The sequence below is a fragment of the Staurois parvus genome, unplaced genomic scaffold, assembly GCF_062004578.1.
Source record: "Staurois parvus isolate SC_StPar_1 unplaced genomic scaffold, SC_StPar_1.0 ptg000689l, whole genome shotgun sequence".
In the NCBI taxonomy this organism is placed as follows: domain Eukaryota; kingdom Metazoa; phylum Chordata; class Amphibia; order Anura; family Ranidae; genus Staurois; species Staurois parvus.
In genome coordinates, this window is record NW_028318485.1 from 178616 (window position 1) to 196802 (window position 18187).

At 43.3% G+C, this 18187-nt stretch overlaps 1 protein-coding gene across 1 annotated transcript; it reads left to right on the plus strand.

Annotated features, from left to right (window-relative positions):
- Positions 1-723: 723 nt before the first annotated feature.
- Positions 724-18187, plus strand: LOC149446794 (uncharacterized). Its single transcript, XM_089652621.1, has 2 exons — positions 724-934; positions 17245-18187. The coding sequence occupies exon 2, from the start codon at positions 17269-17271 to the stop codon at positions 17962-17964; it is 696 nt and encodes a 231-aa protein (XP_089508747.1). The 5' UTR covers positions 724-934; positions 17245-17268; the 3' UTR covers positions 17965-18187.

The window sequence follows — 18187 nt, forward strand, 5'->3', positions numbered from 1 at the left end:
GAATTACAGACTGGTCAGGAGAACAAGGAGCTGCTGATTATCTCTATACTACACAATTCCAGGTACAGGATCTCTATACAATTTATCATTGTAAACGTGATTAGATGATTATATGTATTTGCTATGACAAGTATATTTTAGTGTGTCTATAATACTGTCCTTAGTGATAGTCACTGGCAACCTAAGCCCCATACACACGATCAGAAAATCAGACGAGAAATATCACTTTCAAAGCGAACGTACGATAATCTGATCGTTAGTACACAGCTTTCATCCAAAATTATTTCAAGGGATAAGCTCGAAAATGTTTAAATGTATACTATTTATCTTTGTAAACGTGATTAGATGTGTATATGTTTTTGCTATGACATTCAAAGTGAAACAGAGCTCAGTCTGCGGGAGAAAAGAGTTAAATCCTTCATGTTTTATAAGGTTTTTCAATGATTCTTGTAAATCAGCATATTTTCTTCCTCACTGCTAAAACTAATCAATACTGGAAAATGTTCATTCAAGCCAATGAGCTGCGGTCATGATTGCCTGTTCCCTGTCCCCTGTTTGCTGAAAGGATAATTATTGACATTACTAATGGTGATCTGAGTGTGGGGGCTGTACTTTGACTTCCAGGAGTCTTAGCAATTAGCATAGCATCATCATGACGTATCATTAGCTGTAATGTTCTGATTGGTTGGAGGGATCTCCCTCCTTAGTCCCTGTTTGTATTGAGTCCCAACTCACGCTACCATTAAAGGAACACACTATCTGAGTCTGTGTCCTGGTCTTTATTGTGTGTCCCCAAAGCGCTTTGAAAGGGGTCTCATGGATCATCCGAGGAACAAACACACTTAATCCTTTGCTACCACAGTCCATTACTAGAATTACAGACTGGTCAGGCGAACAAGGAGCTGCTGATTATCTCTATACGACACAATTCCAGGTACAGGATCTCTATACTATTTATCATTGTAAATGTAATTAGATGTGTATATGTGTTTCCTATGACAAGTATATTTTAGTGTGTCTATAATACTGTCCTTATTGATAGTCGCTGGCAACGTAAGCCCCATACCAGGGGCGGACTGACAACTTATGGGGCCCCCGGGCAATAGGGGATCATGGGGCCCCTGTGTCCTTGCCCAAACTCAAAAAAGCCTATGAAAAAGGTACCAGGGGCATCTCATGGGGCCCCCTACTGACCCCGGGCCCTCGGGCAGTGCCCGAGTTTCCAAATGGTCAGTCTGCCCCTGGTCGCTGGCAACGTAAGCCCCATACCAGGGGCGGACTGACAAATCATGGGGCCCCCGGGCAATAGGGGATCATGGGGCCCCTGTGTCCTTGCCCAAACTCAAAAAAGCCTATGAAAAAGGTACCAGGGGCATCTCATGGGGCCCCCTACTGACCCCGGCAGTGTCGGAGTTTCCAAATGGTCAGTCCGCCCCTGCCCCATACACACGATCAGAAAATCAGACGAGAAAAGAAGAGCCGGTAATCTGCATTCCTCAGAGTGGACATGTACACTGATGATCATTGTAGCCCCAGCAGTGCCACCTGTCAGTGTCAATCAATGCCAGCTCTCAGTGCTCATCAATGCCACCTGCCAGTGCCCATCAATGCCACATATCAGTGCCTACCAGTGCACATCAATGCCACATCCGTGCCCATCTGAGCTGCCTTTCAGTGCCACCTATCAGTGCCAGTCAGTGCCACCTAACCGTGCCATATATGATTGCTGCCTTTCAGTGCCCATCAGTGATGCCTGTCAATGCCCATCAGTGCCACCTACCAGTGCCCCCTCATCAATGCCACCTATCAGTGCCCATCAGTACAGCCTCATTAGCGCACATCAGTGAAGGAGAAAAATCACTTATTTACAAAATTTTCTCACAAAAACTAAGAAAAAAACTTTTTTTCTTTCAAAAATTTCAGTTCTTTTTGGTTTGTTTAGAAAAAATTAAAAACCCCAAGGTGATTAACCACTTGAGCTCCAGAGGATTTACCCCCCTTAATGACCAGGCCTCTTTTTGCTACTCGGCGCTGCACTAATTCAACTGATAATTGCGCGGTCATGCAATGCTGCACCCAAACAAAATTTACGTACTTTTTTTCACACAAATAGAGCTTTCTTTCGGTGTAATTTGATCATCTGTGCGCTTTTTATTTTTCACGCTATAAACAAAAAAAGGCCAAAAATTTTGAAGAAAAACAATATTTTTTACTTTCAGCTATAAAAAATATATAGTAAACTCAAAGTTGGTTATAAATTTAGGCCAAAATGTATTCTGCTCTATGTTTTTGGTAAAAAAAATCCCAATAAGTGTATATTGATTGCTTTGTGTGGAAGTTATAGCGTCTACAAACTATGGTATAAATACTGCAATTTACGCCATTTTCTGCTATACAGCGCTGCGCTAGTTTAACGGACAATTGCGCGGTCATGCAATACGGTACATAAATGAAATTTACATCCTTTTTTTCCCCACAAATTGAGCTTTCTTTTGGTGGTATTTGATTGCCTGTGCGTTTTTTATTTTTTGCGCTATAAAAAAAAAAAGGCTGACAATTTTGAGGAAAAAAAAAGCAATATTTTGGACTTTTTGCTATAAAACATGTCCAGTAAACAAAAAATGCAAAAATCAAATTTAGTCAAAATTTCTGCCAAAATGCATTCTGCGACATGTCTTTGCTAAGAAAAACCCAATACGTGTAAATTAATTGGTTTACGTGAAAGTTATAGCGTTTACAAATGGCGGGAAAGATACTGGGATTTTTAGGTTTTTTTTTTATACTAATAATGGCGGCGATCAGCGAATTATGGCGGCGATCAGTGACTTATGGCAGCGACCAGCGGCTTATGGCGGGACTGCGGCGGACATTCTGACATTGGGGGGTACTGACTTGGGGTCACTGACATCCCCAAAAACACTAATACAGTGATCAGTGCAAAAAAAAAAAACACTGACACTGTACTAATGGCAATGGGGAGGAAGGGGTTAACTTTATTTAGCAGGGAAGGGTTATAGGAGTGAGGGGAGTGTTTTACTAGGGGGCGGGGGTGTGTACTGGGCGGGACAAGGCTGATCCAGAAAGAGAAACTGTTCTTTCTCAATCAGCTCATCCTCGAGCTGTCAGGGAAGTGACAGAAAGCACAGCTACTGCAGCTGTGCTCTCTGTCACTGATTGCCGCCGATCGCCGGGAGATAGCCGCTAAGGACCGGCTGTGACCCGGCGACTGACATCTGCGGCGGTGATCAGCGGGACAAATAGGGCGGCGGCGCGCCTCGCGCGCGCCCCCTATTTGTTTACAAAACACACATTTTAAAACGTGGTTTGGCGTATATGTACAGTGTCTGGGCGGCCTGCGGTTAAATACCACCAAAATAAAGCTCTATCTGTCTAAAAAAAAAATGATAAAAATTTCATATGGGTACAGTGTTGCATGACCACGCAATTGTCATTCAAAGTGTGATAGCACTTAAAGCTAAAAATTGGCCTGGACAGGAAGGGGATATAAGTGCACTGTAGGCAAGTGGTTAAAGGGCTTTATTTCATTACACTTCCCGACAACCTATCACAGTTTCGGAGGCCCTGAAATGCCAAGATAGCACCAACCCCCCCCCAAATGACCCCTTTTTGGAAATAGACACCCCAAGGAATTTGATAAGAAGCATGGTAAGTATTTTGCAGATCTCATTTGTTGCCACAAGTTTTTTGGAAAATGAAGAAAAAACAAAAAATATATTTTTTCTTTTCTTTCTTTATATTTCAAAACCTTGTGAGAAAAAAATGAGATCTGCAAAATACTCACCATGCCTTTTTAAATTCCTAGGGGGTGTCTACTTTCAAAAAGGGGTCATTTGGGGGGGGGGGGGGTTGGTGCTACCCTGGCATTTCAGGGCCACCAAAACTGTGATAGCGAGGAAGTGAAATGAGGAAGTTAAGCACCTTCAGGCTTTCAAAGTGTTCATTGGATTCAGGCTCCTGTATGTGGCTAGGCTCCCAAAAACTCTCACATGTGGTATCCCCATACTGGGTAGAAGAAGCAGAATGTATTTGGGGTGTAATTCCGCAGCTTTATTTTCAAAGGCAAATAAAAAAAAAACACTGTTTTTACTTTTAATGAACAAAAACACAATATATTGGCCAATTATTTGATAAGTCATAAAGGATGATGGTATACCGAGTAAATAGATACCAAACATGACATGATTTAAAATTGCGTATGCCCCGTGCAATAGTGACAAACTGCATACATTTTTAATATCCATAGGCAATGTTTTAAAAGCCTTTACAAGCTACCATTTTAGATTTACAGAGGAGGTCTAGTGTTAGAATTACTGCCCTTGATCTGACATTCACGGCGATACCACACATGTATGGTCCAACCTCTGTTTACATACCGGCACAGGGTCAACACTCGCGCAATTTAAGAAAAAAAATACACTTTTTTACATTTAAATGCACAAAAATACAATATATTGGCCAATTATTTGGTAATGTATAAAAGATGATGGTATGCCAAGTAAATACTGTAGATACCAAATATGACATACTTTAACCACTAGGGGACCGCCCACAGTACATTTACTGCGGCAAAGCAGCCCATGTAGGCAGGATCACGTTTATAAATGCCATCCTGTTTACATGGTAGGGGCGGCGCGTGAGGCACGCGACCGCCCTACCCGCAGCACTGATCGCGGCCGCGGGTGTCAATCACCTGGTCCTAGCCAGTGATTACCAGCCAGGTCCCAGCAATTGCCGGTATACACTGACCGGGAGTATAGCTGCATTGTTTTCAATGCAGCTCTCCTTCCTGTCGGTTTCCAGCACACTGTTCTGGAGAGCAGAGCTTAGCTTTCCGGGACAGTGTGTAACAGTGAAGCACACATCCCCAACCCCCTAGTGAAACACTCCCCTCACACAGTTAACCCTTTGATTGTCAAATAATGTTAAACCCCTTCCTCCCCAGTGCCATTAGTATAGTGTCAGTGCTTTTTTTTTTGCACTGATCACTGTATTGGTGTCACTGAGGATGTCAGTGACCCCAAGTCAGTTTTCCCCCAGTGTCAGAATGTTCGCCGCAGTCCCACTATAAGTCATTGATCACCGCCATAAGTTGCTGATTGCCTCCATAAGTCGCTGATCGCCAATATTATTAGTATTAAAAAAAAATCCAGTATCTTTCCCGCCATTTGTGCGCGCTACAACTTTCACGTAAACCAACTAACTTACACATATTGGGATTTTTTTTAGCAAAGACGTCACAGAATACATTTTGGCTGAAATTTATGATGAAATTTGATTTTTAAATTTTTTTACTTGACATGTTATATAGCAAAAAGTCCAAAATATTGTTCTTTTTTCTCAAAATTGTTGGTCTTTTTTTTATAGCGCAAAAAATAAAATAAACGCACAGGCGATCAAATACCACTGAAAGAAAGCTCAATTTGTTGGGAAAAAAATGACGTAAATTTCATTTTGGTGCAGCATTGCATGACCGCTCAATTGTCAGTTAAAGTAACGCAATGCCGTAACACAAACCGTTTCTGCAACCACTTCCTGACCACGCTATAGCAGAAATACTGCTACAGGGCAGCACGTGGTTTTCATGCCCCTCCCAGATAGCGTCAGATTGCCTGTCAGTACACCAGTCATCACATTTAACCCCTTGATTGCCAGGAAGACGCTCATACACAATAAACCTCCATTGCTAGTATAGTGTCTGAACGGGTCAATATCTTTGATCAGATCAGCACTATACCAGCGTTCACATTAGTATAGTGTCCACAAAAATGCAGCGTTAGCGGGATCAGCCCCGGCACCTGCCAGCACCTGCGTTTAGCCCCTACGCTTGCCCCCCTCTGCTCCCCCAGCAAGTGCTGTGTCAGTAGGTCACTGTCACTTGATACATTGCACATGAAACCACAGTGTTCGCAGAATCAGGCTTGATCTCTGTTAGCACTTGTCGGTAAATTTTGATGACTCCCATATGCAGCAGAGCGTCAGTACTAGTGCTATGCTACTGTTTAGTGAACTGGCAAGCACTAGTGGCCTAGTACATCCTTGTCTTTCACATACCTCTTAGATTGTAAGCTCCCAGGATCAGGCCCTCCTAACCCTCTTGTATTGAACTGTATTGTTGCTGTATTGTCTCCCGTTATAATGTAAAGCGCTGAGCAAACTGTTGGCGCCATATAAATCCTGTATAATAATAATACCAGCACTGCAGTATGACTTGATGACGTAGCGAGTCCCATAAGTGCAGTACAAGCTTCTGCGGTGGTGAGCACAAGCAGGGGCGGACTGACCATTTGGAAACTCGGGCACTGCCCGGGGGCCCGGGGCCAGTAGGGGGCCCCATGAGATGCCCCTGGTACCTTTTTCATAGGCTTTTTTGAGTTTGGGCAAGGACACGGGGCCCCATGATCCCCTATTGCCTGAGGGCCCCATAAGTTGTCAGTACGCCACTGAGCACAAGTTTTGTCCCGCAACCACCAAGAATTTGCACACAGGCCCGTAGAGCCCCTAGTGCCTTTTTGGATGTGCTTGCAAATCCCGATTGGCAGCCCACAAATTCTGCAGCAACTGTACTTCCCCTATTTACTGCCCAATCCGGAATTCAGGTGGAAACAGCAAATTTAACTACTCCCCTTGATTTTTTGGAGCTGTTTTTCGCAGATTTGTATGCATTGATTGTGGATCAAAGCAATTTATATGCACAACAATTTATCGCCGCCAACCCAAATTCAAACCCTGCCAGACCATTCGCATGGAAACCCATTACGGTCTGCAAAATTTAAAGGTTTTTTTGGGCTTAACCCTCAACATGGGCATTACTAAAAAAAATGAATTGCGGTTGTATTGGTCTACCAACCCCAATCATCACATGCCCGTGTTCTCTGCTGCCATGGTCAGGCATAGATATGAGAGTATAATGTGTTTTATGCATTTCAATGACAATACACTCTGTCATTCTTGAGGTGACCCTGAATTTGACCGGCTCCACAAAATTCAGCCCCTCGCAAATCACCTTAACCAAAAATTTGCAGATGTCTATATTCCCCAGCAAAGCATCTGCGTTGATGAGTCCTTCATTAATTTTTCTGGCCGCCTTGTAGAAGACCTGTGAGAGGGCGACAGGCTGTACATATGTTTCGGATTCACGAGGGAAAAGATAGTCTTGTGGTGCCCCCCGGATGCCCAAACTACATGGGGAGTAGTTGCAAGATAGTTTGGGACTTGGTGTCATCCTTTTTCCATATGGGGTACCACTTATACGTGGACAATTTTTATTCAAGCGTGCCACTATTTAGACATTTGTTCAATCTTGGAACTGGCGCTTGTGGCACCGTATGACCTAATGTGTGCCCACCATTAGAAGTGGGTGGATGCAGGGCAGTATATTCTAATGGTGGGTATACCACACACTTTTTCAGAGATTTATTCTCTTTTTTTCCATTCAGCTCACAGGCTGCATACAAAAAAAAAAAAAGAAGAACATAGCATATATCCAAGGATCAGCGATGTACTGGTACATCCTTGGACTTTGAATGGTTATACCAGGATGATGCCTACATCTGCAGGCATCATCCTGGTATCATTTTTTTCAGCTGGCAATCGGCATTCATGTAAATGCAATCCAATTGTCTAATTAGCTGCAGGATTGCTTTTACAAGCAGCGGGAGATGATGATCCCCTCACTCGCTGCCTTCCACGGCCTCTAAGGCAGTCCCGTGCCATTGGGGGAACCTAAGAATGCAGCCGGTGTTTCTGCCAGTTGACCATAGCGCTGATTAGACACCAGAATGGTGCCAATCATCTCTATAGTCTAAGACAGGGGTGGGCAACTGTGGCTGTTGTAGAACTACAAGTCCCATGAGGCATTGAAAAACTGACAGTTACAAGCATGACTCCCAAAGGCAGAGGCATGCTGGGACTTGTAGTTCAACAGCTGGAGGGCCACAGTTGCCCACCCCTGGTCTAAGAAATCGGAAGCTATGAACATTTCATCACTTCAGTTTCGCAGGATATAAACAGCGCCATTTGTAAATTGAGAAAGCATCTGATCACACTGATCTTGGTTTGATTAGATAATGTAAGGGCAGAGGAGATATCTAGAGTCTGATAGAACCCAGATTTCTCAAAAAAAGAATATATGACAATGCCCATTGAAGTTATAGGGGATATTTGCATTTCCTGTGATAGCATTAAAAGTGATAAAAAAAAATGAAAAGGGACAGTGTAAAAATAATAAAAAAAAAAAATCAAAATAACAAATAAATAAATAAAACCTCACCCCCCACACACGCACGCACACCTGACTGCGCGAGTGTTGACCCTGTGCCGGTTGCACCGTGCATGTGGGGTATCGCCGTGAACGTCAGATCAACGGCAGTATTTCTAACACTAGACCTCCTCTGTAAATCTAAAATGGTAGCTTGTAAAGGCTTTTAAAACATTGCCTATGGATATTAAAAATGTATGCAGTTTGTCACTATTGCATGGGGCATGCGCAGTTTTAAATCATGTCAGGTTTGGTATCTATTTACTCGGTATACCATCATCTTTTATAACTTATCAAATAATTGGCCAATATATTGTGTTTTTGTTCATTAAAAGTAAAAACAGTGTTTTTTTTTATTTGCCTTTGAAAAATCGCTGCATGAGTATTATGTGGCATAAAAAATTGTAGCACCCACCATTGTATTCACTGGGGTGTCTGCTTTAAAAAAGATATAATATTTGGGGGTTTAAATGAATTTCCTAGCAAAAAATACTGATTAAGTGTCAGAAAAGGCTTGATCTTCAGGTGGTTAGAAGAGAGAGTGAGGTGTGGCATAAACTTCCAATGCTGGGCATAAAATGCCCCCCCCCCACCCCAAAGCAACCCCTTTTGGAAAGTAGGCACTCAAAACTATTTGCTGAGAGGCATGTTGAATCAATAGAAGAATTAATTTTTTTTACCAAAAGTTTTTGGGAAATGACAGAAAAAATTTAAATGATTTATTGCTCACACATGTCATGGGTATATGTGGAATTATTCCCCAAAATACATTCTGCTACTTCTCCCGAGTATGGGGGTACCACATGTGAGAGACGTTTTGGCAGTCTAGCCAAGTATAGGACCCCAAAATCCAATAAGCACCTTCAGGCTTTTAAAGGGCTTTATTTCCTCATTACACTTCCTGACTACCTATCACAGTTTTGGAGGCCCTAAAATGGCAGGATAGCACCAACCCCCCCAAATGACCCATTTTTGGAAAGTAGATACCCCAAGGAATTTGATAAGAAGCATGGTGAGTATCTTGCATATCTCGTTTGTTGCCGCAAGTTTTTGGAAAATGAAGAAAAAAAACAAAAACATTTTTTCTTTTTTTTTTCATAATTCAAAACCTTATGAGATAAAATTAGATCTGCAAGATACTCACCATGCCTCTTTTTAAATTCCTTGTGGTGTCTACTTTCCAAAAGTAGATCATTGGGGGGGGGGGGGGGGGTTGGTGCTATATTGGCATTTCAGGGCCTCCGAAACTGTGATAGGTAGTGAGGAAGTGAAATGAGGAAGTTACGCACCTTCTGGGTTTGAAAGTGGTCATTGGATTTCAGGCTCCTGTATGTGGCTAGGCTCCCAAAGAGTCTCACACATGTGGTATCCCCATGAGAGGCATATTGAGTCCATGGAAGATGTATTTTTTTTACACAAGTTTCTGGAAAATGCCAAAAACTTTTTTTTTTAATGATTTATTTCTCACACAAGCCATGGGTATATGTGGAAACACACCCCAAAATACATTCTGCTACTTCTAACTTGTAAGGTGGATGAGTCTGGCCGCTGAGTTCAGGATAGACTGAAGCGGGGATAGCCTGTGTTGGGGTAGGCCGGTGAGAAGGGAGTTGCAGTAGTCCAGACGTGAGATAATAAGGGAGTGAACGAGTTGTTTAGTAGTGTCTGTGGTTAGGAACGTATGTATTTTGGAGATGTTGCGGAGGAGGAGCCTGAAGGAGTTTGCCAACGATTGGACATGGGGTTGGAAGGACATGTTTGAGTCAAGAGTGACACTTAGGACTTTGGCTTGCAGGATGGGACTGATGGTGGCGTTGTTGGTCGTGATGGAGAGGATGGGGCGCGGGCAGGGGGGAAAATTAGGAGCTCGGTTTTGGAAAGGTTCAGTTTGAGGAAATGGAGCAACATCCAGTCTGATATGTCGTTCAGTAGGTGGGTGATACGGGCGGAGACTGAAGGGGTGAGGTGAGGAGTGGAGAGGTAAATTTGCGTGTCATCGGCGTAGAGGTGATAGTTGAAGCCGTGGGAGTGTATCAGTTTGCCGAGAGAGGAGGTGTAGATGGAGAAAAGAAGGGGCCCGAGGACAGAGCCTTGGGGAACCCCAACAGAGAGGGGGAGAGAGGGGGAGGTGGTAGTGTTATAGGTAATGCTGAAGGAGCGTTGGGATAGATAGGAGGAGAGCCAGGAGAGAGCGGAGTCTCTGATGCAGAGGGAGTGTAGTTTATTAAGGAGGAGGGGGTGGTCAACTGTGTCGAAGGCCGTGGAAAGGTCGAAGTGTAAGAGGACTGAGTAGTGGCCATTAGGTTTGGCGGTTAGCAGGTCATTAGTGATTTTGAGTAGGGCGGTTTTGGTGGAGTGTAGGGGACGGAATCCAGACTGTAGTGGATCGAGGAGGTTGTTGTCAGTGAGGTGGGCGCTTAGGCAATTGTAGACTAAGCGCTCAAGGAGCTTGGAAGTAAATGGCAGCAGGGAGATGGGTCTAAGGTTGGTCAGGTCGGTGGGGTCCAGGGAGGGTTTTTTGAGTATGGGGGTGATGTGCGCGTGCTTTAGGGGGGAGGGGAATGCGCCAGTGGAGAGGGACAGATTGAAGATGTGGGTGAGGGAGCGTAGGATGGAGGAGGAGGGTGACCGGAGGAGTTGTGTGGGGACAGGGTCAAGGGGGCAAGTGGTAAGGCAGGCTTCTGAGAAGACCTTAGTGACCTTCTCAGTGGTAGCAGTGCTGAAGGAGCGGAGTGTTGGGGAGGTTATAGTGTGCGGGATGTTAGGTGTGGTGGGGGGTAGGGCGGTTGCGAGGTCAGAGGAGGGGAGAGTTGATGGGGTTATAGTGGGAGGGAGGCTGGGGGGGAGGTAGGTTGAGCATTGGCGATGTCCTTACGGATTGCGTCGATCTTATTTTGGAAGTGATTGGCAATCTCGTGGGCGGTGAGTGAGGTACTGGGTGGGGGTGGGGGGGGAGAGAGTAGGGAGTTGAAAGTGGAGAAGAGCCGGTGAGGACAGGTGGAGAGGGTATTGATGAGGGTTACAAAGTAGGCTTGCTTGGCGGCATAGAGGGAGGAGGTGTAGGTGTAGACATGAAGTGGTTAAGGGGGGTAAATCCTCTAGAGGGCAAGTGGTTAAAACTGTGTATGCCCCGTGCAATGGCAACAAACTGCATACATTTTTAATATCCATAGGCAACATTTTACAAGCCTTTACAAGCTACTGTTTTAGATATACAGAGGAGGTCTAGTGTTAGAATTACTGCCCTTGATCTGACGTTCACGGCGATACCTCACATGCATGGTGCAACCGCTATTTACATACCGGCACAACGCGAGGGTGTTTTTTTTTAAGTTATTTTGATTTTTTAAATTTTTACACTGTCCCTTTAATTTTTTTTATCACTTTTAATGCTATCACAGGGAATGCAAATATCCCCTATAACTTCAATGGGCATTGCCATATATTCTTTTTTGAGAAATCTGGGGTCTATCAGACTCTCGATATCTCCTCTGCCCTTATATTATCTAATCAAACCAAGATCGGTGTGATCAGATTTCCCAATTTACAAATGGCGCTGTTAATATCCTGCGAAACTGAAGTGATTAAATGCTCGTAGCTTCCGATTTCTTAGACTATAGAGATGATTGGAACTATTCTGGCCTACAATCAGCTGTATGGTCAGCTGTGGAAGGCAACGGGGGAGGGATCATCTCCCGCTGCTTGTAAAAGCAATCCTGCAGCTAATTAGACACTAGGATTACTTTTACATGAAAGCCAATCGCTGGCTGAAAAAACAATACCAGGATGATGCCTGCAGCTGTAGGCATCATCCTGGTATAACCATTCAAAGTCCAGCGATGTACCAGTACTGGTCCTTGTTGGGTATATATGCTATGTTCTTCTTTTCTTTTTTTTTTTTGTATGCAGCCTATGGGCTGAATGAAAAAAAGAAGAAATCTCTGCCAGAAAAAGTGTGTGGTATGCCCACCATCAGAATATACCGCCCTGCATCCACCCACTTCTAATGGTGGGCACACATTAGGTCACACTGTGTCACATGCGCCAGTTCCAAGATTGAACAAATGTCTAAATAGTGGCACGCTTGAATAAAAATTGTCCACGTATAAGTGGTAACCCATATGGAAAAAGGATGACACCAAGTCCCAAACTATCTTGCCACTGCTCCCCATGTAGTCTGGGCTTCCAGGGGCTCCACTTGACTATATTTTCCCTTGTAAATCTGAAACTTATAAGTATAACCTGGCGCCCTCTCCCAGGCCTTATACATCTTGACCCCATATCTGGGAACAAAAATTGATGGAATGCAAGGTGGCCAGAAAAATTAATGAGGGACTCATCAACGCAGGTTTTTTGCTGGGGAGTATAGACATCTGCAAAGTTTTGGTTAGGTGATTTACGAGGGGCTGAATTTTGTGGAGCCAATCAAATTCAGGGTCACCTCAAAGACAACAGAGTGTATTGTCGTTGAAATGCACGAATCGCATTATATTCTCATATCTATGCCTGGCCATGGCAGCAGAGAACGCGAGTATATGATGAATCGGGTCTGTGGAACAATACAACTGCAATTAATTTTTTTTAGTAATGCCCATGTTGAGGTTTGGCCCCAAAAAAGATGCAAATTCGGAACCGTAATGGGTTTCCATGCGAATGGTCTGGCAAGCTTTGAATTTGGGTTGGCGGAGATAAATTGTTGTGCATATAAATGCCTTGATCCACAATCAATGCATAGAGATATTCCATGAAAAAACGCTCCAAAAAAATCAAGGGAAGTTGTTAAATTTGCGGTTTCCCACCTGAATTCCGGGTTGGGCAGTGAATGGGGGAAGTATGGGTGCTGCAGAATTTGTGGGCTGCCAATCGGGATTTGCAAGCACATCCGAAAGGACACTAGTGCCTGTGTGCGAATTCTTGGTGGTTGTAGGACACTACTTGTGCTTTCCACTGCATCAGCTTATACTGTACTTATGTGAAAGACCAGGATGTACTAGGCCGCTGGTGCTCGCCAGTTCACAAAAAGGTAGCGCAGCATTAGTACTGGCACTCTGCTGCATGTGAGAGTTATCAAAATTTACTGGCAAGTGCTAACAAAGATCAGGCCTGATTCTGCCAACACTGTGGTTTTGTGTGCAATGTATCAAGTGACAGTGACCTACTGACACTGCACTTGCTGGGGGAGAAGGGGGGGTAAGCATAGAGGCTAAATGCAGGTGCTGACAGGTACCGGGGCTGATCCCGCTAACGCTGCATTTTTAAGGACACTATACTAATGTGAACGCTGGTATAGTGCTGACCTGATCAAAGATATTGATCCGTTCAGACACTATACTAGCAATGGAGGTTTATTGTGCATGAGCGTGTTCCTAGCAATCAAGGGGTTAAATGTGATGACTGGTGTACTGAGGGGCAATCTGACGCTATCTTGGAGGGGCGTGAAAACCATGGGAGCGTGAATCACATATATATACAGTTGCAAGAAAAAGTATGTGAACCCCTTGGGATTACGTGGAGTTTTGCATGAATTGGGCATAAAATGTGCTCTGAACGTCATCTAAGTCACAACAATAGAAGAACACAGTCTGCTGAACATAATACTACACACACATTATAAGTTGCCAATTGTTTAATTGCACATAACATGTAAGCATTCACAGTGCAGGAAGGAAAAAGTATGTGAGGCCCTAGCTTAATGACTTCTCCCAGAGCTAATTGGAGCCAGGAGTGAGCCAACCTTGACTCCAATCAGTGTGATGATATTAGATGTGTTGCTGACAGCTGTCCTGCCCTTAAAAAACACACACCTGTTTTGGGTTTACTGGTTTCAAGAAGCACTGTCTGATGTGAAACATGCCTCGCAGAAAAGAGCTCTCAGAAGACCTACGATCAAGAATTGTTGACTTGCATGAAGCTGGAAAGGGTTATAAAAGTATCTCCAAAAGCCTTGATGTTCATGTGTCCACGGTAAGACAGACTGTCTACAAATGGAGAAAGTTTAGCACTGTTGCTACTCTCCCTACGCGTGGTCGTCCTGTAAAAATGACTGCAAGAGCACAGCGCAGAATGCTGCATGAGGAAAAGAAGAATCCCAGAGTGTCAGCTAAAGACCTACAGAAATCTCTGGCACATGCTAACATTTTTGTTGACACATCTACAATAAGGAAAACATTAAACAAGAATGGAGTACATGGGAGGACACCACAGAGGAAGCCATCGCTGTCCAAAAAGAATATTTCAGCACGTTTGAAGTTTGCAAAAGAGCACCTGGATGTTCCACAGCACTACTGGCAGAATATACTGTGGACAGATGAAACCAAGATTGAGTTGTTTGGGAAGAACACACAACACTATGCGTGGAGAAAAAAAGGCACAGCACACCAACATCAAAACCTCATCCCCACTGTAAAACATGGCGGAGGGAGCATCATGGTTTGGGGCTGCTTTGCTGCCTCAGGGCCTGGACGGATTGTTGTCATTGATGGGAAAATGAATTCCAGAGTTTATCAAGACATTTTGCAGGAAAACGTACAACCATCTGTCCGCCAACTGAAGCTCTGCAGAGGATGGGTGATGCAACAGGACAATGACCCAAAGCATACAAGTAATTCAACAAAACAATGGCTGCAACAGCACAGAATAAGCCTTCTGGAGTGGCCCAGTCAGAGTCCTGACCTCAACCTGATTGAAATGCTGTGGCATGACCTTAAGAGAGCGATTCACACCAGACATCCCAAGAATATTGCTACACTGAAACAGTTTTGTGAAGAGGAGTGGTCCAAAATTACTCCAGATCATTGTGCAGGTCTGATCTGCAACTACAGGAAACGTTTGGTTGAGGTTATTGCTGCCAAAGGAGGGTCAACCAGTTATTAAGTCCAAAGGTTCACATACTTTTTCCTCCCTGCACTGTGAATGTTTACATGTTATGTGCAATTAAACCATGGCAACATCGAATGTTTGTGTAGTATTATGTTCAGCAGACTGTGTTCTTCTATTGTTGTGACTTAGATGAAGTTCAGAGCACATTTTATACCCAATTCATGCAAAACTCCACGTAATCCCAAGGGGTTCACATACTTTTTCTTGCAACTGTATATATATATGTGATTTTGCACACCCGTGCCTCCCTGTAGCAGTGTTTCTGCTATAGGGCGTTCAGGAAGCGGTTTCTGTTACAGTGCTGCATTATTTTAACCAACAATGGTGCGGTCATGCAACACTGCACAAAAATGAAATGTATGTCCTTTTTTTCCCCACATATTGAGCTTTCTTTCGGTGGTATTTGATTGCCTATGCGTTTTTTATTTGTTGGGCTATAAAAAAAAAAGACTGACAATTTTGAGAAAAACAACAATATTTTGGGACTTTTTTGGGACTTTTTTTTACTGGACATGTATGAAACATGTCCAGTAAAAAATGTTGTCATAAATTTTGGCCAAAATGTATTCTGTGACATGTTTTTGCTAAAAAAAAATCCCAAGAAATGTAAATTAATTGGTTTACATGTAAGTTATAGCATCTACAAATGGCGGTATATATACTGGAATTTTTTTTTATACTAATAATGGCGGCGATCAGCGACTTATGGCGGGACTGCGGTGGAAATTCTGACACTGGGGGGGAACTGACTTGGGGTCATTGGCATCCCCAGTGACATCAATACAGTGATCAGTGCAAAAACAAACAAACAAACACTGACACTGTACTAATGGCACTGGGGAGGAAGGGGTTAATATTTGGAGGCAAAGGCAACTGTGTGAGGGGAGTGTTTCACTAGGTGGTGGGGGTGTGTGCTTCACTGTAATCACACTGACCTGGAAGGCTGAGCTCATCCATCCAGATCAGTGTGCTCAAACTGATAGGGAGGAGAGCTGCATTGAAAACAATGCAGCCATCCTCCCTGTCAGTGTTTGCTGGTAATTGACGGGATCTGGCGGGTAATCACCGGCCGGGACCGGTAATTGACACCCATGGCCGAGATCGGAGGCGTGGGTAGGGCGGTCGCATGCCTAGTGCGCACCTCCTACTTGAAATGCAAAATCACGTATATATACGTGATTTTGCGCAACGGTGCCGCCCTGCCTCAGTATATCTACTGTGGCTGGTTGGCAATCGGTTAATCAGTACAGCTTTCATCTGAAAATACAATACATCACTTCTGAATTTTTATCACTTTAGTGACCTATTCATTTTCGATATGAGACTAGCATGCAAAAAACAAATGGATGATCATTCGTCCGATATTCTCATCATGTGTACGGGGCTTTACTTGCCAGAAAATAATTTTTTTGATGGTTGTTAAGCAGCTGATAAGTAGCCTAGACATTTTCCAGTCCAGCGGGCATCAGTGTGTTGCCTCCCCCACACAACTGAACATTCTTATTTATTGACTTTTTATGATGGGACATTTTGGAAAATTTTCCACCGATCTGCAGTCAATCATTTGCAACCACTGAACAGTATATTTTGATAATGGTAGGTGCTGCGGTCAGAAAAAAAAGTGTCCCAGTGGGGAGGATTCCTCCAGCCACCTCATTTGTGTGCATGCAGGGATCAGTTTATTTTGTTAGTTGAGCCCAATGGCCGAACATAAAAAATACTGTTTGTAGACATTCACTACTGAAGGGGCTGGTGGAAGGAACTACAGAATGCAGAGGTAAACCAGACAACCAACATTACTGCATGTGATAGGTCCTAAAGATCCTTCAGGCAGCAATATCTTTTCAATACAATAAACATCAATACAGCAGGACAGGTGAGTATTTATTCTGTTTATTTGCAGGGACTATTTTTTTTTGTAATGATACAGAATCAATGTAATATTCTATAGCTGCACCTTATCAAAATAACTGATCTACTGTAAGCAATCAGTAACCATTTTAATTGCAAAATTGTAAGTTTTTTTACTTTGCTCTGTCGATAATTCTAAAATCCAATCTAAACATTTATTTTTATTTTCCACATAGGCGACAAAAGATCTTCATTAGTGCATGATGAGTCAAGTAGGAGACAAGTCCCATCAGTGCCCCGAGTGCCAGAAGTGTTTTACTATGAAGTCAAGCCTCAAAACTCACCAGATGATCCACACAGGACAAAAACCATTTAAATGTTCAGAATGTGACAAATGCTTCTCAAGAGTTCATCATCTTGCTCGACACCAAATGATTCACACAGGTGAGAAGCCATTTTCTTGCTCGGAATGTGGACACGTCTTTGCACACAAGGAAAAACTAATCAGACATGAGAAGACTCACACAGGGGAGAAGTCTTTTAGATGCTCAGAATGTGACAAGAGCTTTTCTCTCCCTGCTAATCTTGCTGCACACCAGAGGATTCATACAGGAGAGAAGCCGTTTAAATGTTCAGAGTGTGACAAATGCTTCACAGAAATTGGTCATCTTATTCGGCATCAGAAAATCCACACAGGAGAGAAACCATATAAATGTCCAGAATGTGACCAGGGATTTGCACACAAGGCACATCTTACTGTACACCTGAGAATTCACACAGGAGCAAAACCATTCAGGTGTTCAGAATGTGGAAAATGCTTCTCACACAAGAAATCTCTTGCTTTGCACCACACGACTCACACGGGAGAGAAGCCATATGCATGTTCTGAATGTAATGAATGTTTTACATCCAGACCACCTCTGATCCAGCATCAGAAGATTCACATCAATGTTTGACACTTCACAAATGTTTACTAAGTCCATTCTACTACATTCAGTCTCACCAGAAGATTTGTGAGAGAGAACCATTCTGCAAATTATGGACAATCATTGATTTTTGAAAAGGCCAAGAAGACTTCATTCTAGAACTTTATAGCTTCATTTTTTTAACTTGAAAACACAGATGTTTTATTGAATATTTTTCTGGAACAAATAAAATTTGATTTACTTGTTGCGAATA

Bases quoted from the DNA above. Each gene is read 5' to 3' on its own strand.
- LOC149446794 (XM_089652621.1), top strand. From the start codon at position 17,269: ATGATGAGTCAAGTAGGAGACAAGTCCCATCAGTGCCCCGAGTGCCAG.